General features: G+C 38.1%; 1 protein-coding gene across 1 annotated transcript in view; it reads right to left on the bottom strand.

Annotated features, from left to right (window-relative positions):
* The window catches only part of MTPN (myotrophin), a 71,780-nt gene extending 62,665 nt beyond the window's left edge, over window positions 1–9,115 (bottom strand). The window contains exon 1 of the mRNA XM_007177102.3: window positions 8,768–9,115. Within this exon, the coding sequence (XP_007177164.1) occupies window positions 8,768–8,839 (72 nt within the window). The 5' untranslated portion in view covers window positions 8,840–9,115. The remainder of the gene's footprint in view (window positions 1–8,767) is intronic.
* Between the last annotated feature and the right edge of the window lie 7,239 nt (window positions 9,116–16,354).

Below are 16,354 nucleotides of genomic sequence, written 5' to 3'. Positions count from 1 at the left end.
GGTCAGGAAAAGTGAATTAAACTCTTAATCCTAATTAGCAGTATAATCTGGGTCAAGCCCTTTAACATCTAATTTTTCCTCATCTGCAAAATAAGGGAGGTGGACTAGATGATCTTTAAGTAGTTTTGCTTCTAAACAAATTTCTGGCTATTATTATTAATCACAATGGTTAACATTTATTGGCACTCACCATATGGCAGGGAAAACAGTATACAGTTTACATATATTAAGCAGGTATCATTATCCCCATTTTCCCCCATTGAGGAAACTCAAGTTCTGAGCAGTTAACTAACTCATTCAAAGTGATCCAGTTAGTAAGAGAGCCAGAGGTGGAGGATTTAATTGCAAAGCCAGTACGTTCAATCATAGTTAAACCAATAACAAAATTCCAAATTCCCTAAGGACAAGGAATTTGCTACTATGGCTTTTATTATGCTATGGGTAATATGTTTATTATCTACCTTTTTCTGATATCTAAATTTTTCAGAGGGCCAAGAATTTAGACCCAAGTATCAAAATATTCATTACTTTATATGGTCAAATAGAAATCTTTCCAAAATATACCATACACGTCTCTGTTTAAATAAGAGAAAAATAGATCAAATTTTTACTTTTCTTGAAGCTCAAGGTTACATTTACACATATTAATTATTGTACGGGTCTGTGGAACTTTAAGGTAATGTGACGCTTTTCTCTTCATTTTCTTGGGTCAGCTTATGTTTTTGTTTCTTCTCTCACTGTTTTCATTAGTCACAGGTCCTCTACACCCTTATAATGGTTTCTGGACTAAAAAAATAAACCAAGTTGCAAAAAAATTATTTTCAGCCATATTTCTCATTACAAGGTGGCTTTTGATGTAGTACCATAAAGTAATTCTTAATTATCAATTCAGCTGTGATTTGATGACTTAAGCACAACTTTACTGTTTCAAATACTTCGACACAGAATATTGCCATACTGTACCATATCCTCCTATCTTAAGATACTTCATAAAGAATTAAAATCTAAAGCATGTCTTCACATGCTGCCAGCGAGCCAGAAAAAAAAAAAAGTTTAATGTTTATGAAGTCATATGGGTTAAATGTGAGGTAGGTTCCAAAAATGCTCATTGTTTCCTTGAAATGACAGAAAAAAGGAAAAATCCTTATAGGAACCCTCCTGCAAAAATTCTAAAGAGAATATGAGAGAAAGTGGCTCTATCCCATACTAAAACATATTATGAAACTACCATTAAAACAGTTTAGTATGGATAGAAAAAGAGCAAGAAATCCAAACACATATTGGAATTTTCTTTATGATAAATAGTTCAGATTAGTAGGTAAAGAGGAATTACAATAAATGTAGAAACTGTTAAAAAAATATACAAACTATATTATTTCATGCCTTACTTCAAAATAAGTAACAGAAGGATCAAATGCCTAAAATGCAAAAAAATGAAAAACAGAAGTTCTGGAAGATAGACCAAATTTATTCACAATCTGATAGAGGAGAAGAAACAGGTCTCTTTAAATAGGACACAAAATCCAAGTCACAAAAGGGGGAAAAAGGGATATATTTAATCACATAAAAAGTAAAGACTGTTGTAAAACAACAACCAAAAAAATGAAGCCAAGAGACAAACTGGAAAAAATATTTGCAAAACATATGATAAAAAAACTAACTTCCTGGACTTCCCTGGTGGCGCAGTGGTTAAGAATCCGCCTGCCAATGCAGTGGACACAGACTTGAGCCCTGGTCCGGGAAGATCCCACATGCCGCGGAGCAACTAAGCCTGTGTGCCACAACTACTGAGCCTGCGCTCTAGAGCCCACGAGCCACAACTACTGAGCCTACATGCCGCAACTACTGAAGCCCGCGCGCCTAGAGCCCGTGCTCCGCAGCAAGAGAACCCACTGCAATGAGAAGCATGCACACCGCAATGAAGAGTAGTCCCCACTTCCCGTAACTAGAGAAAGCCCACACGCAGCAACGAAGACCCAACACAGCCATAAATAAATAAACAAACCCAAAAAACTAACTTCCTTAATTTATAAAGGGCTCATACAAATCAATAAAAAACAGACCAATTGCCTACTAGAAAAATGAACAAAAGATATAAACAAGAAATCTGAGGAAATGAATACAAATACTAATAAAGTTCTGATGTTTGATTCCCTCATTAAAGAAATGCAAATCACTTATTCAAATGGCAAAAATGCAATGTCGTTAGGGAATGATCAGTCTCAAGTGCTACTGATGTGTGTCTAAGTTGATAAAATTCATCAGGAGCATCATCCAGATATAGCCTGAGAAGCTGTCAAGGATATGTACAAAGGTAATCATGATAACATACGCTGGAAAAAGATGTTTATCATGGAGCATTAGTTAAATAAATTATGGTATATCCATAAAATGGAGGTATGCACCATTTAAAAAGGCGGGGGGGGGGATGAATAAATTTCAATGTAGAATCTAAAACTATTAAGGAATTAAAAAAAGCAAAGTGCAGAAGTGTGTATAGAATTTTTTTTAAGTGGGGAAATGGATGAGTAAGCGGGTTTTCCAATGTTTCTCTGGAATTAATTATGTGAACCTGTTAAGAATGGCTAACTTTGTTCACAGGGACTGGGGCAGAGAGCCACAGGTCTCGCATTTTCTAATCTGTTTCCGAGTTAATGTCACTTTTTAAAGTTAATAGGAATTATCTACAGAGTAGAATTGTGGGCCAATTTTTGCCTTTTTTTATACATTTCTGTCTTAAAAATACCTAATAAAATCTATATTTTAAATTTAAAAAAACCACCTGGGTAGGGATAATGGGCAATGGGACACTTTGTTGCACTTTATTCTATCAATACAGCTTTATCTCTTAAATAATAAGCATATATCATTTTAAAATTTAAATCAGCTTTAATTTATTACACTTTAAATTGTTTGCCCTAGTTTGATAATGTTTAAAATCTCAAAGCAAAACACTACATATGGACATCTGAGTGAAAACTTGTCTTCCAATGTTAAAAAGATCTTGCATTATTTTAAATTCAAAGTAAAAGACTAATAGCAAAGTATCTATACTAAACTTTCTGTATCTACTGAGGGCACCTTTTTATACAAGCTGACCTACTGGCTTTCTGACTGGGTCACAAGCCCTGCTGCAGAAAGGGCATAACACAGTGACAAATTTTTATAAGAAAGAAACTGATAATTTAAAAAAGAAGCAAACAAACAAAAAGAAACAACAAAATAGGAAACTGCATAAAACTGATACATGTAAGATAGTGTGAATCAGGACCTCTTTTCAATTGCCTATTTTATTAGGAAAGTGAAAAGTGATCCCAATAAGTCATGCAATTTCTAAATATTAGAGTTGATACTTTTCTCTCAGGTTCAAGAGATCATTTTCTCTCACAAGGTGAACAATTGTTGCTTTTCAAATGTACCAGAGTGTCAAAGGCAGGTGTAATTAGATTGGGGGCTGGAGAGGGAAAGGAAACCACCGAGAAAGGGAAGTTAGAGGCCTGATGTATAGTATTTCACAGCAAGTGAAACAGAAGTACATGTAAACAGAGTATATATATCAGACCTGCTGGAAATTCTAAGGTACTACTTATCAATATAACTCACAAGCATTCACCTCTAAGAGAGTTGGATCTTCAAATTTAATCACAAAGCTCACCTCTAAGTAGTCTCAATGGATAATTACCATCCTGCTGTGATTATTTTTAATACTTAAATACTCAATAATACAGTACTCCCTGAGTTATCTAGCATTATTGAGAAATGAAAGTCAATGGTATGCTGACATAAATAGCAAGGAACTTTGAAGTCAGAGAGACCAAGTTCAAATCTCAGCTTCATTACTCAAGAGCTTTATGACCTTGGGCAAGTTATTTAATCTTTGCCTCTGTTTCTTCATCTCTAAAATCTCTAAAATTGGGTTAACAATATTAACTATGTTCATGGGTTGATGTGATAAATAAATGAAATTATACCTGTACATGGCATCAAAATACTCAAATATATAAAGTTTTAAGAACATACCTTTTGAAAAAAGTGCTGTTTGTTTAATTTAAACCATTCTGAATAGAAGTCTCAATACTTCAGGTAACTTTTGTTTCTTCTTAAGGCAAACAGACACAATTTAACTTTTCCTGTACTGTACAGGATCGTAATTATTAATACAAATTATAAGATTACGCATAACTACACATACAAAAAATTTCCACAAGCTTTCAATCAATCCGTTTTTTTACACTTTGAGAAAGACAGCACCTGACAAGACAAAGTTTATAGAGATGTCCCCATGCTAATTATTTCCAAATGTAACAATTTTACAATTAAACAGTTAAAAATTTTAAAAACTGTAGCCCTTTTACTATGTCCTTATTCACAGAGATAACTTGTGCTTGCCTCTTGCAAGCCCAATTCTCATTTTCTTAATGTGCTCATACTAAGCAACTGTGAGCTAAGAAGCCAGATAACCATTTCAAGGCAGACTGATCTGGTGAAAAATATATGGGCTGTAGATTCAGACAGCTCTGGGTTTAAATCCCAGTTGTGCTACTTATTTTGTGACCTTGTTAAATTACTTAACTTCTCTAAGCTTCAATTTCCTCATCTTTAAAATGGGAATACTATTACCTATATTGAAAGGCTGTGGTAAAAGGCAAATGAAAATTTACATAAAAATCTTACAGAGTGCTTTCTAGTACCTGGCAATATAAGTCATTCTGTCAATGGTAATTATTATTATGTAACTAATGCAAGATGTTGAAACTATAGTGAAGTTAAGAATAAAAAGAATTTCTTATTGGAACATATGCTTTTAATGTGTGAAATTCCTTGGCACTATACTAGAGATACAAAGATGAAAAAGGATATATTATCTATCCTCCAGAGGCTCACAGCCTTTAATTAAAAACAGACATATAAACAAAATCACAGCAATTTGATAAGTGAAACAGTAAAAGAAGCAGCACTCCATTTGAAGTAAAAATGCTTCTCTGGAAGAGATGATATTTAAGCTAAGAGGAAAAATAGCTCACCAGGTTGGGAGTTAGGGACTGAGGTGAGCTGACTTGGTCAAGGAGGATGAAAGAGTACATGTGAAGATACACATGTAAGAAACAGCCTAGCAGGGTCTGGAGCAGAGAGCATGTAGAGAGTGTTTAAAAAGGCAAGCATAAGCCAGATTTTCACGATTTAGTATGCCAAACCAAGGAGGAGTTGGCCCTTTTTAAAATAAATAATGGGGAATCACAAAAGTATAAGGGCAGTGAAGAACATTGGCTGAAAAAGGTAAGATGCTCAGATTCGTATTAGAGAGAGATCCCTCCAGCTGAGATGTTCAAGTTGACCAGGAGAGAGGGGGAAACTACAGTCAAGGAAAATACAGTCCAGTCAGTTAAGCAGCAGCAACTAATCTAAAGTAGTGATGATAAGAATGTAGAGTAAGGAATGGATGAGAGAGACTAAGAAAGGGAGTCTTGAGAACACTCAGAAATTTGGGAAAATTCCCCAATTTCTAGTTTGGGCAAATGATTGGGTCATGATGTCATTAGTCAAAATGGGGACAAGAGAAATAGAAACAATTTTTGAGAAGAAAATGTGAGCTCAATTTGGAATTTATCTGAATGGCGCTATCCATTAGGCAGTCTGGAGCTCAAGTGAGGGCCGAATTAACTCCAATGGGAGAAATTAACATAAAGGCAGATATGGAAGGCAAAAATAAGGCACCAAGAGGAATCATACAGATTGAAAATGGGTGAATATCTACTGTTACTGCTCATGAATATCTTACTTTGCGACTCTCTCTTGTTTTCCAATTGGAGAAACTGCTTACGTAAGTGAGATGTTACTTTTACTTTGCATGCTACTTTAAAAGCATGAACGCTTTTCCACATAGGTCTGCTGAATATAGACATTTGAGTTTTCTGAGCATTGTGTCCAACTTCTTCACTATTATGCCAGGCTTAGAAAAGTGCTGGGGGCCTGAAAGGTGCCCAAGAAAAATGGATGAATTAAGTAACTATGGTCTTTTGATCAGTCAAGAAACCAGTTTGTTTCAGATACTGTTTTAACGACACAGATGAATACTTAATATGGAGTAATCTAAGTTTTTCTTTATATGCTGCTTTTTCCATTTAGGAACATACAATTTTCAATGGTTTTGGAACTCAACTTATTTTTCAGAATTCAAGAAGTTACCCCAAACCAACAATTTATGCCTATCCATACTCCATACTCCAGATTTCTGTAGAGAAGTCAGAAGCAGATAGAAAAATACAATTATTGTTTTTTAAAATATTAATTTTAAAAAAGGGAAATACTAAAATGCTTCACCCACAGGTCCATTCTTAAATGTTAGCAATGTGAGAGATATTCACAGGAGTACTCAGAAGAGTATTTTAAAGATTTCACCCCTTAGAAGGAAAACTAGACAAGTCCAAATGTTTCTTTACGTACTTTCTTTGTACACACTCAGATAAATGCACATTACATAAACTTAGAGAATAATAATGTGTGCATAAATTGGTGGATGAAAAAGGTAAATCAGTGAATAAGCAGGGAAGATAGAGTCTGAGCAGAAGAAACCATGTTATGAGGGCTTGAAATGTGAAAAGGCACAATAAGGGAGCTCAGTCAGAAAAAAATGGAGTGCTAGTTTTTGGTTGTTCTGTTTTTTATTATTTTTCATTAACAAAGCAAAAGATATTGGAAGAGACTCAAGTTACCCAATAAAAACTAAGAAAGGAAAAAGCTCAATGGTCTGTTCATAGAATTACTTTAGAGTCAAACCTTTTTGGATAAACTAGTTCTTAACACTTTCTTTTACTTTGCTTTGACTGTCTCTCCTTCCCTCTCATGCACATCTTTTTTGTTAACGAGAGTAAGCAGTATGGTAGTAATAGGGAAAAAATCAAAATCAAACTGAATAGAATGGCCTAATTTAAAAACTAACTGAAAATAAATTAATCCATTGGTATTGGCACATATTTTTACAAAAATGTTTTTGTGTGATTGAAAACTATGTATAATCTGCCTGGATGTGGACCTTGGGAATGTCGTGCTAGAAATCTTGATATCATAAATTTTCACAATTACAGTTTAGATTGTGAGAGACTGCATGGAGCAGTTAAGGAGTCTAAGTTTGGGAGTCAGCAGTTTCGTTCTGCCTTCGTTTGTTCTCTCTATAACTTTGGATTTTTTTTTTCTCTTAAGTACCCTGCATCTCAGTAATCTTATCTGTAAAATGGGACTAATAAAAGGACTTACTTTACAAGACTCACAGGATGATACTAAATAATATAACAGGAAGACACTACATAAACTGTTATTTTTGTAGCTGCAAGCTCAGTACTTAAGAACTTTTCATATCTCAAGAATATCAAATAACCTAGGTTCCACCATTAACAGAAAAACAAAAGCCCACTCACTTCCAGAGTACTTCAGTGTCCCACCACTGGAACCATACCATGGATTGAAGTGTTACAAGTAATTTCCTTCCTTTAATCTTAAGGGAAACATCCAGAAAGTCCCATTTCAGACTATGCGAAAAGTCTAAATTGTAATGGTACTAAACAGAGTAAAAACTATCAGTAGTTTGCCTTGCACAATCCTGTAAGTTTTAAGAAACTCTGCTTCTCGTTACTTGTTTCTAACAGAACTCTGAAGCAAAAACACAGCAACATACCAGTGGTCATATCCTCTGAAGAACTAAAATCTGGATTGGCTTCTTACACTTTTAGAAGGTGAGCAAGATGCCCTCCCTGATCATGTCATAATGCTATACTCTTTAGAAGCAAGATGTGCTCCATGCTTCGGTAATAAAGTCATACTTTTGTTTTGGAAGATTTCTTTTTAGATCATCACCATATTAAAATCACATGTAAGCTCTCTCCTAATTACACAATGCACAATTTCAGGGTCCAAAGGCAGGCCAGCTTGGAATTTTAAGTTTACCACTTGATCACAATGTGGATTCACATCTGGGTTTAGGTTTGAGATTAGCTTTCTTCATCATGGTTTTACCCCCCAGAGTACTGTGACTAAACTACCTTACTATTTATCACACATGTAAGCATTTCTGATGGAATCAAGGAGAAAGACAGAGTAACCAAAGTTCACACGCTTGTTTGAAAACTGCTCAGATAACTTAAAGACGCCCAGATGCTAAATGACAACCTTACCACTGGAAGCAAAGAAGTTATTTGTTTTAGCGGGGGAGAGGGAAAAGGCCACACCCAAAGTTAACAGTTCACAGTGAAGTGATACCAAGTTTCAGAATTTTAACTATTGCTATTTTCGGTACTCTTTTTCACGGTCAATGAATACTTTAAATTCATAACAGGCCCAAAGTTAAAGAAAACGTTCCTCTGATCCTAATCACTTGTTACTTCATTCAGTTGTGGGCAGGTCCAAGATGGAGAATTACCTCGTCCAGAAAAATATTTAAGTGTAACTCTGGCGTAGAAGAAGGCCGAACTCAAGTCATCAGGGCTCATAAGTGACTCTAAAAGAGCGGGTCACCACTCTCCCCTCCCCCAAGAGGTCGGGAAGGCAAGAGCCTGACTGTGTCACCACGGCAGTTACCTGACACAGACGCGACCGCGCTGCGTGGACCCATCTTTCAGTTTGGACGCTCCTTGCCTCCCGGCTCTCTCGGTGCCGCCTCCAACCGGGAGGTCTCCCCCACCCCCGCCCCCGCCAGCCCAGCTCCCAGCAGCTTCCTCAGCCTCTCCTCCACCCCACCTCCGTGCTCTCGCCGACTCCACTCAGCCCCACGTACCTTGGCCACATAGTCTTTCACCTCATCCAGGTCTCCGTTTTTCAGGGCCCACATGAACTCCTTATCGCACATCACTGCAGCGGGGCGGGCCGGCTAGCCGGGCAGAAAACGAGGAGGCGGTGGCAGCAGCAAGCGGATACCGCCGGGCGAGCGGGAGACAGGGCCGCGCGGAGCCGGAGCGAAGAGAAGGCGGGGTGGGCTGGCAGGCGAGCGAGGCAGTTGGCCGCGGCGACTGTTGGGGCGGGAGTAAGAAAGTTTTCTGCGGCCACCGGGCCCGGCAGAGCAGGTTCCGCCTGGCCGAAGAGAAGCTGGAGCGCTTGCACTTCCGGTTCACTCCCAGCTAGGGCCCTCCCCCAACTTCCTCTTCCTCTTCCCCTCGGCGGAACGCCCCGCTCGGGACCCCGCCCCGAAGGCCCGCGGCCGAGCGCCGCGCGTGCGCAGGCGCAGTGGCTGGGACGGCTGGCGAAGATTGCTGGGGGAGGAGTGGGCGGGTCTGGGAGGCCAAACAAGGGGGTCGGAGGTCAGGAAGGGCAGAAACCGTGTGGCGGAAGATTTAGGGTATTCCAGAGGGGATCAGGACGTTTCTGCGCCCCATAAACGGGAAAAACTTTAAAAACCCCCACAACCTTGGAGGGCATGTTGCTCACCTTCGTAGTGTTCAGTAGGAATGTTTGATTTGAATTCCTTGCCTTCTCTTTTCTTTCCCTCCTTCCCTCCTTTTCTTTCTCCTTCCCTCGCTTTCTTGCTCCTTCCCTTACTTCCTGTACTGTCAAGCATCCTTTAGGCTCCTACTGCATGTCAGACTCTGCTAGGCACAGAGGCTATAGTAAAAAAGATGGCGTAAACCAATTCTTGTCCTCAAGGAACGCTTCCATACTCATGACAACAATGTGAATTCAGTGTGCCAACACTACGTGTAATGTTCTGTGGAGGGAAAAACTCTACTCATCTCCCCGACCAGCAAATGATGTCCAGAGACTAGGAATTCAGTTTGATGCCATAGGGCAGAGCAAACTTAACTGACTGGTACAATTTGTGTTTTTTAAATTTTTTTGTTCGTTTGTTTTTAATGCTTTGAAGCTTCAGGACCGTTCTAGTGAAACCGGTTCTACTCTTTTAGAGTTTGGCTGTAATACCCTGGGGCACAGCCACCAAGTGAATTGTGCCTCAACCCTAGTGACCCAGGCCTGCACACATGAACATAGAGCCAATATAAATTCTTATTGGAACTATTATATATATATGTATAGTCCATTATTTATGACCCACTAAATGGATAAATGATAAACCAAACTACTAGGCTTGCCATATAGAATAGGGGTTCAGAACACAGACTGGAACCAGAATACTTAGTTTTGAATACAGGACCCAACCTTTATTAATTTGTGTCACCTCAAGCAAGTTATTTAACCCTGCCCTGTTCAGTTTTCCATATCTGTTAAGGGGATATGACAGTAGTGTTCAATAAACGCATATATATATATATATGCCTGTGATTTAGAACTAGCAAATAGAGATCGGATTCAAATCAAAAGAAAAATCTCCAAATATTTAATAGCTACCTTGATTGTTATTCTGTTAATTTTACTTTCTGACAGAAATACAACTTCACATACCTAATGATGATACATTTCTGGGAACAAATCTCAAGGATGAATTTGCTAGGTAAATACTGGAGTTCCTATCTCTTTTCTAATTCCCACCTGTGTGATCTTTGAGTTACATCCTGCTGACAGCTCTTGGTTTATGTCTCTAGCCCAGACTTCTCTAACGTGATCCATTCTGATATTTAACTTCTTACCCATTTGAATGTCTCAAACTTAACATGTCCAAAATAGGATTTGGTCTCTTCTAGATTCTAAACCTAGTTGTTCCCTGGACCACCCCTTCTCTGTGAATGACATCACCAACTACCCTGTCACTAAAACCAAATTCTAGCCAGGCCTCTGTGAGCCCTCTTGACTAGGCCTCAACCTTCGTCTATAACGACTTGAACAAACATGAACATAGGCCCTATCAGCTCAAGGCCACATCCTACAATAACGCCAGTCCCCCTTAAAGTGCCTGCATGAGAAAATTCAAGGCTGCCAAGGCCCCTGTTTGTTCCAGTCAACACCTGAGGGTGGGACCTCTCTCTCCCAGTCTGTGTAGGAGGGTAGAACCCTAACGTCAGTGATTGCCACTAGCAGACACAGCTGGCCTAATTGCATTTACACTGACTAATCTTTTGTAATTTTTTACTTCCCTGACTCTACAGAGCCCCCACTCCACCACCCCTCCCTCATTCTCCCTTTAAAACACGTATTCATCTCTATACAAATGGAAGTTTTGTTCCGTTCACGTTGGACTCTTTTTCCCTATAGCAATATTTCTTACTGATAAAAATCTGTCCTTACCACTTTAACTAGTGTCCTGCTTTGTTCATCCTTGACAATGGGAGTCATATATAACCCCTGCTGCTCCCAACCTTTCTCTTATTCCATCCATCAGTAAATCCTTCAAAATATGTCTTAAATTGTTCACTTCTCACCATCTTCCCGGCTTGCTAGCCCCCCAAGACCCTTCCCAGCCCTGTCATCTCTGCACTGATACAGTTGCCTCCAACTGGTCTCCCCATTTTCACTCTCACCCTTTTCCAATTAATTCACCACATAGCCAGTTACCTTTTTAAAACGTAAATCAAACATGCATTTCTTATCTTAAGACCTTTCAACGACTTCCTATTGCATTTTAGGATAAAATTCTAAATTATTTGCTATGGCCTTCAGGGCCCTCTGTGATCTGACCCCGATGGTCTCTCCCATCTCATGACACTCCCCTCCCACCCCATTGCTTCTTTGTTTCCCATAGATCTCATCTTCTGTCAGTTACAGAAAAAAACAAGCTTATTCCACCCTAGGGCTGTTATGCTTGTTGCTTCTTGTCTGGAATGTTCTTTTAATTCTTGCTCACTCCTGAGGTCTCAGTGCAAATGTTACCTCTTCAGAGAGGCCTCTCAGACCATCCACTTTAAACAGGTCCCTCAATCATGTCTACCATATAGTCCACTTTTTTTGTTTTTAACTTCTTTAAGTTCACTTATAAATATTTTCACTATTGTTTTTTGTTGTTGTTACCTATTTTGGCAGGTATCCAACAAATATTTCCCTTTGTCTGCCATCCTAGGCATAAGAGAGAATTGCTCTTCCTGGCTTCCTTGTGGTTGGATAATGTCATGTAACTAATTTTGTCCTATTAGTTATGAGCAGAAGTAACATGAGTCACTTCCAGGCTTGCCAAAGCAAGACCCTTCAGAGTGCTTTATTCCCTCTCCCACAGCAGCCAGCAATATTCAAAACAGTGGCTGCAGTCAGCCTGGGTTCCTGAGCAACTTACAATGAGTAGAACTCCTCTTCCATCCCATAGTGGATATCCAGTAAAATAATAATTAAACTTTTGTTGTTTCAAGCCACTGAGATTGTGGTGTTTATTACTGCAGCAACACTGAGTCAATCTTGACTGACACAGAGATTATTGTCAGAAGTGAGCTGTTACTCGAACAAAAACCTTAAATAGATGGCATTGGTTTAGGGGCTAGGTAGTATGCAACAAAGGAAGTGATATTGGAAGCCATATGGATAGTGAGTCATATTCACAGGATTGAAACATTTGGCAAAACAGTCTCCTGTGATAGCATGGTGATGCATGGAAGACAGATAATGTACCCTGTAAACTTGTAGCTCTAGTGGAAGAGGCTGGGAAATGGAAAGCTGGTGGCATGTGTTGGGAGCTATTTTTGTGTGTTGCCTGGGGTGGAGGGGAAGGGGAGGGGGAGGGCAGGCATGTTTTTATTTACTTTCTTTCCAGTTTTACTGTGATATAATTGACATATAACATTGTATGAGTGTAAGATATACCACATGGTGGTTTGATATGTGTATGTATTGCAAAATTATTACCTCAACAAGGATAGTTATCACATCCATCACCTCATAGTTACTTTTTTTTTTTCTTTTGGTGAGAACTTTTAAGATTTACTCTTTTAGCATCTTTCAAGTATACAATGCAGCGTTGTTAAGTATAGTCACCATGCTGTACATTAGATTCCCCAGAACTTATTCATCTTGTAAATGGAATTTTGTACACTTTGACCACCTTCACCCATTTCCCCCACCTCGCAGCCCCTAGTAACCACCAATCTATTCTCTGTTTCTGTGAGTTTGGGTTTTTTTAGATTCCACATGTAAATGAGATCATACAGTGTTTGTCTTTGTCTGACTTATTTCACTTAGCATAATGCCCTCAAGGTTCATCCATGTTATCACAAATGACAGGATTTCCTTCTTTTTTTTATGGTCCACTGTATATGTATGTCACATTTTCTTAATCCATTCATCTGTTGGTGGACACTTAGGTTGATTCTATGTCTTGGCTATTGTAAATAATGCGGCAATGAACATGGGAATGCAGACATCTCTGATATCCTGTTTGAATTTTATCATGAAAGGATGTTAAATTTTTTCAAATGCTTCATCTGTGTCTCTTGAGATGATCATATGATTTTTATCTTTCATTCTATTAATGTGATTTTTCACATTTATTGATTTGTGTATGTTGAGCCACCCTTGCATCCCAGGGATAAATACCACTTGACCATAGTGTATGATCCTTTCAATGTGTTGTTGAATCAGTTTGCTAATATTTTGTTAAGAATTTTTGCATCTATATTCATCAGGGATATTGGCCTGTAGTTTTCTTTTCTTGTAGTGCCGTTATCTGGCTTTGGGATCTGGGTAATGCTGGCCTTGTAAAATGAGTTTGGGTGTGTTCCCTCTTTTTTATTCTTTTTTTTGGGGGGTGTGTATGTGATGGCACATTTGTGGGGTCTGTGATGGGAGGTCTCTAGAGTCAGTGATGGGGGAATCTGTAGGGTGAATGATGGGGATATTTGGAGTGACGGGAGGGTCTGTGGGTGTGTGATGGGGGGCGGGTCTCTGGAGTCAGTATTGGGTGAGTGAGTGTTGGGAGGTTTATGAGGTCTGTGACAGGGTGGTGCTATTGAATGATGGGGATCTGTGGGAAAAACAAATCTTTCCCATTTTTCTTGGCTACAGCATGGCCATTTTACCAGCTGGCATTTATGCATTTCTAGCCTGATGATTTGGTGAACTTTCTTTTTTTTTTTGAATTTTTGAATTTTATTTTATTTTTTTATACAGCAGATTCGAATTAGCTATCCATTTTATACATATTAGTGTATATATGTCAATCCCAATCTCCCAATTCATCACACCACCCACCCCCACCGCCACCACTTTCCCCTGTTGTGTTCCCTCTTTTTCAATTTTTGGTAAGAGTTTGAAAGGATTGGTATTAATTCTTCTTTAAATGTTTGGTGGAATTTGCCATTGAAACCATCTGGTCCTAGACTTTTCTTTTTTGGGAGATTTTTGATTACTGATTCAATTTCCTTACTTCCTTACTTGTTATTGGTCTACTTAGATTTTTTATTTCTTCATGATTTGGTCTTGGTAGGTTATATGTTTCTAGGAACATATCTATTTCTTTTAGGTTGTCTAGAACAACCTAGGCATATAATTGCTCATAGCAGTCTCTTATGATCCTTTATATTTCCATGGCATCTATTGTAATGTCTCCTCATTCATTTCTATTTTATTTGAGTCCTCTCTCTTTTTTTGCTTGTTGAGTCTAGCTAAGGTTTGTCAATATTGTTTATCTTTTCAAATATCCAACTCTTATTTTGTTAATCTTTTCTATTGTTTTCCTATTCTCTAAGTTTATTTATGCTCTAATCTTTATTATTTCTTTCCTTCTGCTAACTTTGGGCTTATTTTGTTCTTTTCTAGTTCCTTGAGGTATAATGCTAGTTTGTTTGAGATCTTCCTTTTTTCATGATGTATGGGTTTATATCTGTAAACATTCCCACTATAACTGCTTTTGATATATCCCATAAGTTGTGGTATGTTGTGTTCCACTTTCGTTTGTCTCAAGATATTTTTAAATTTCCCTTTTGATTTCTTCTTTGACCCATTGGTTGTTCAGAATTGTTTTGTTTAATTTCCACATATTTGTGAATTTTCCAGCTTTCCTCCTGTTACTAGTTTCATGCCACTGTGGTTGGAAAAGATACTTGATATAATTTATATCTTCATGAATTTGTTGAGGTTTGTTTTACTGCCTAACATATGATATATCCTAAAATATGTTCCATGCATACTTGAGAAGAATGCATATTCTGCTGCTATTGAATGGAAAGTTCTGTATATGTTTGTTAGGTACATTTGGATGTTGGTAATTATTGATTACATAAGCTATTATAGGAAAAGATGAATCAGAAAATAGTTGTTGATCTTGCAACTAGAAATGGAGGAGATTACAGAGAGTCCAGAGGTTTGGAGACTTGCACTGTTGGAAGGTACAAATGATTCTCATCTTTAACTGAGATGAGCAACAAAGGCTGATTAGAACTCATCCATGTGTCAAGGATCAAATCAAGGATATGACTGTCATACTCATGACTAAAACCTCTGAGTGGATTAAAGTGGTTCCCAGTAAGTTGTTTTTTTTTTTAATTTTTTCATTTTATTTTATTTATTTTTTAACACAGCAGGCTCTTATTAGTCATCAATTTTATACACATCCGTGTATACATGTCAATCCCAATCACCCAATTCATCACACCACCACCCCTACCCCCCCGTGGCTTTCCCCCCTTGGTGTCCATACGTTTGTTCTCTACATTTGTGTCTCAATTGCTGCCCTGCAAACCGGTTCATCTGTACCATTTTTCTAGGTTCCACATATATGCGTTAATATACAATATTTGTTTTTCTCTTTCTGACTTACTTCACCCTGTATGACAGTGTCTAGATCCATCCATGTCTCAACAAATGACCCAATTTCGTTCCTTTTTATGGCTGAGTAACATTCCATTGTATATATGTACCACATCTTCTTTACCATTCATCTGTCGATGGGCATTTCGATTGCTTCCGTGACCTGGCTATTGTAAATAGTGCTGCAATGAACATTCGGGTGCATGTGTCTTTTTGAATTATGGTTTTCTCTAGGTATATGCCCAGAAGTGGGATTGCTGGATCATATGGTAGTTCTATTTTTAGTTTTTTAAGGAACCTCCATACTGTTCTCCATAGTGGCTGTATCAGTTGACATTCCCACCAACAGTGCAAGATGATTCCCTTTTGTCCACACCCTCTCTAGCATTTGTTGTTTATAGATTTTCTGATGATGCCCATTCTAACTGGTGTGAGGTCATACCTCACTGTAGTTTTGATTTCCATTTCTATAATAATTAGTGATGTTGAGCAGCTTTTAATGTGCTTCTTGTCCATCTGTCTGTCTTCTTTGGAGAAATGTCTATTTAGGTCTTCTGGCCATTTTTGGATTGGGTTGTTTGTTACATTAATATTGAGCTGAATGAGCTGTTTATATATTTTGGAGAGTAATCCTTTGTCCGTTGATTCATTTGCAAATATTTTCTCCCATTCTGAGGGTTGTCTTTTCATCTTGTTTATGGTTTCCTTTGCTGTGCAAAAGCTTTTAAGTTTCATTAGGTCCCATTTGTTT

Source organism: Balaenoptera acutorostrata, chromosome 7 (assembly GCF_949987535.1).
Source record: "Balaenoptera acutorostrata chromosome 7, mBalAcu1.1, whole genome shotgun sequence".
In the NCBI taxonomy this organism is placed as follows: Eukaryota; Metazoa; Chordata; class Mammalia; order Artiodactyla; family Balaenopteridae; genus Balaenoptera; species Balaenoptera acutorostrata.
This window is presented reverse-complemented; position numbering and strand designations above follow the sequence as displayed.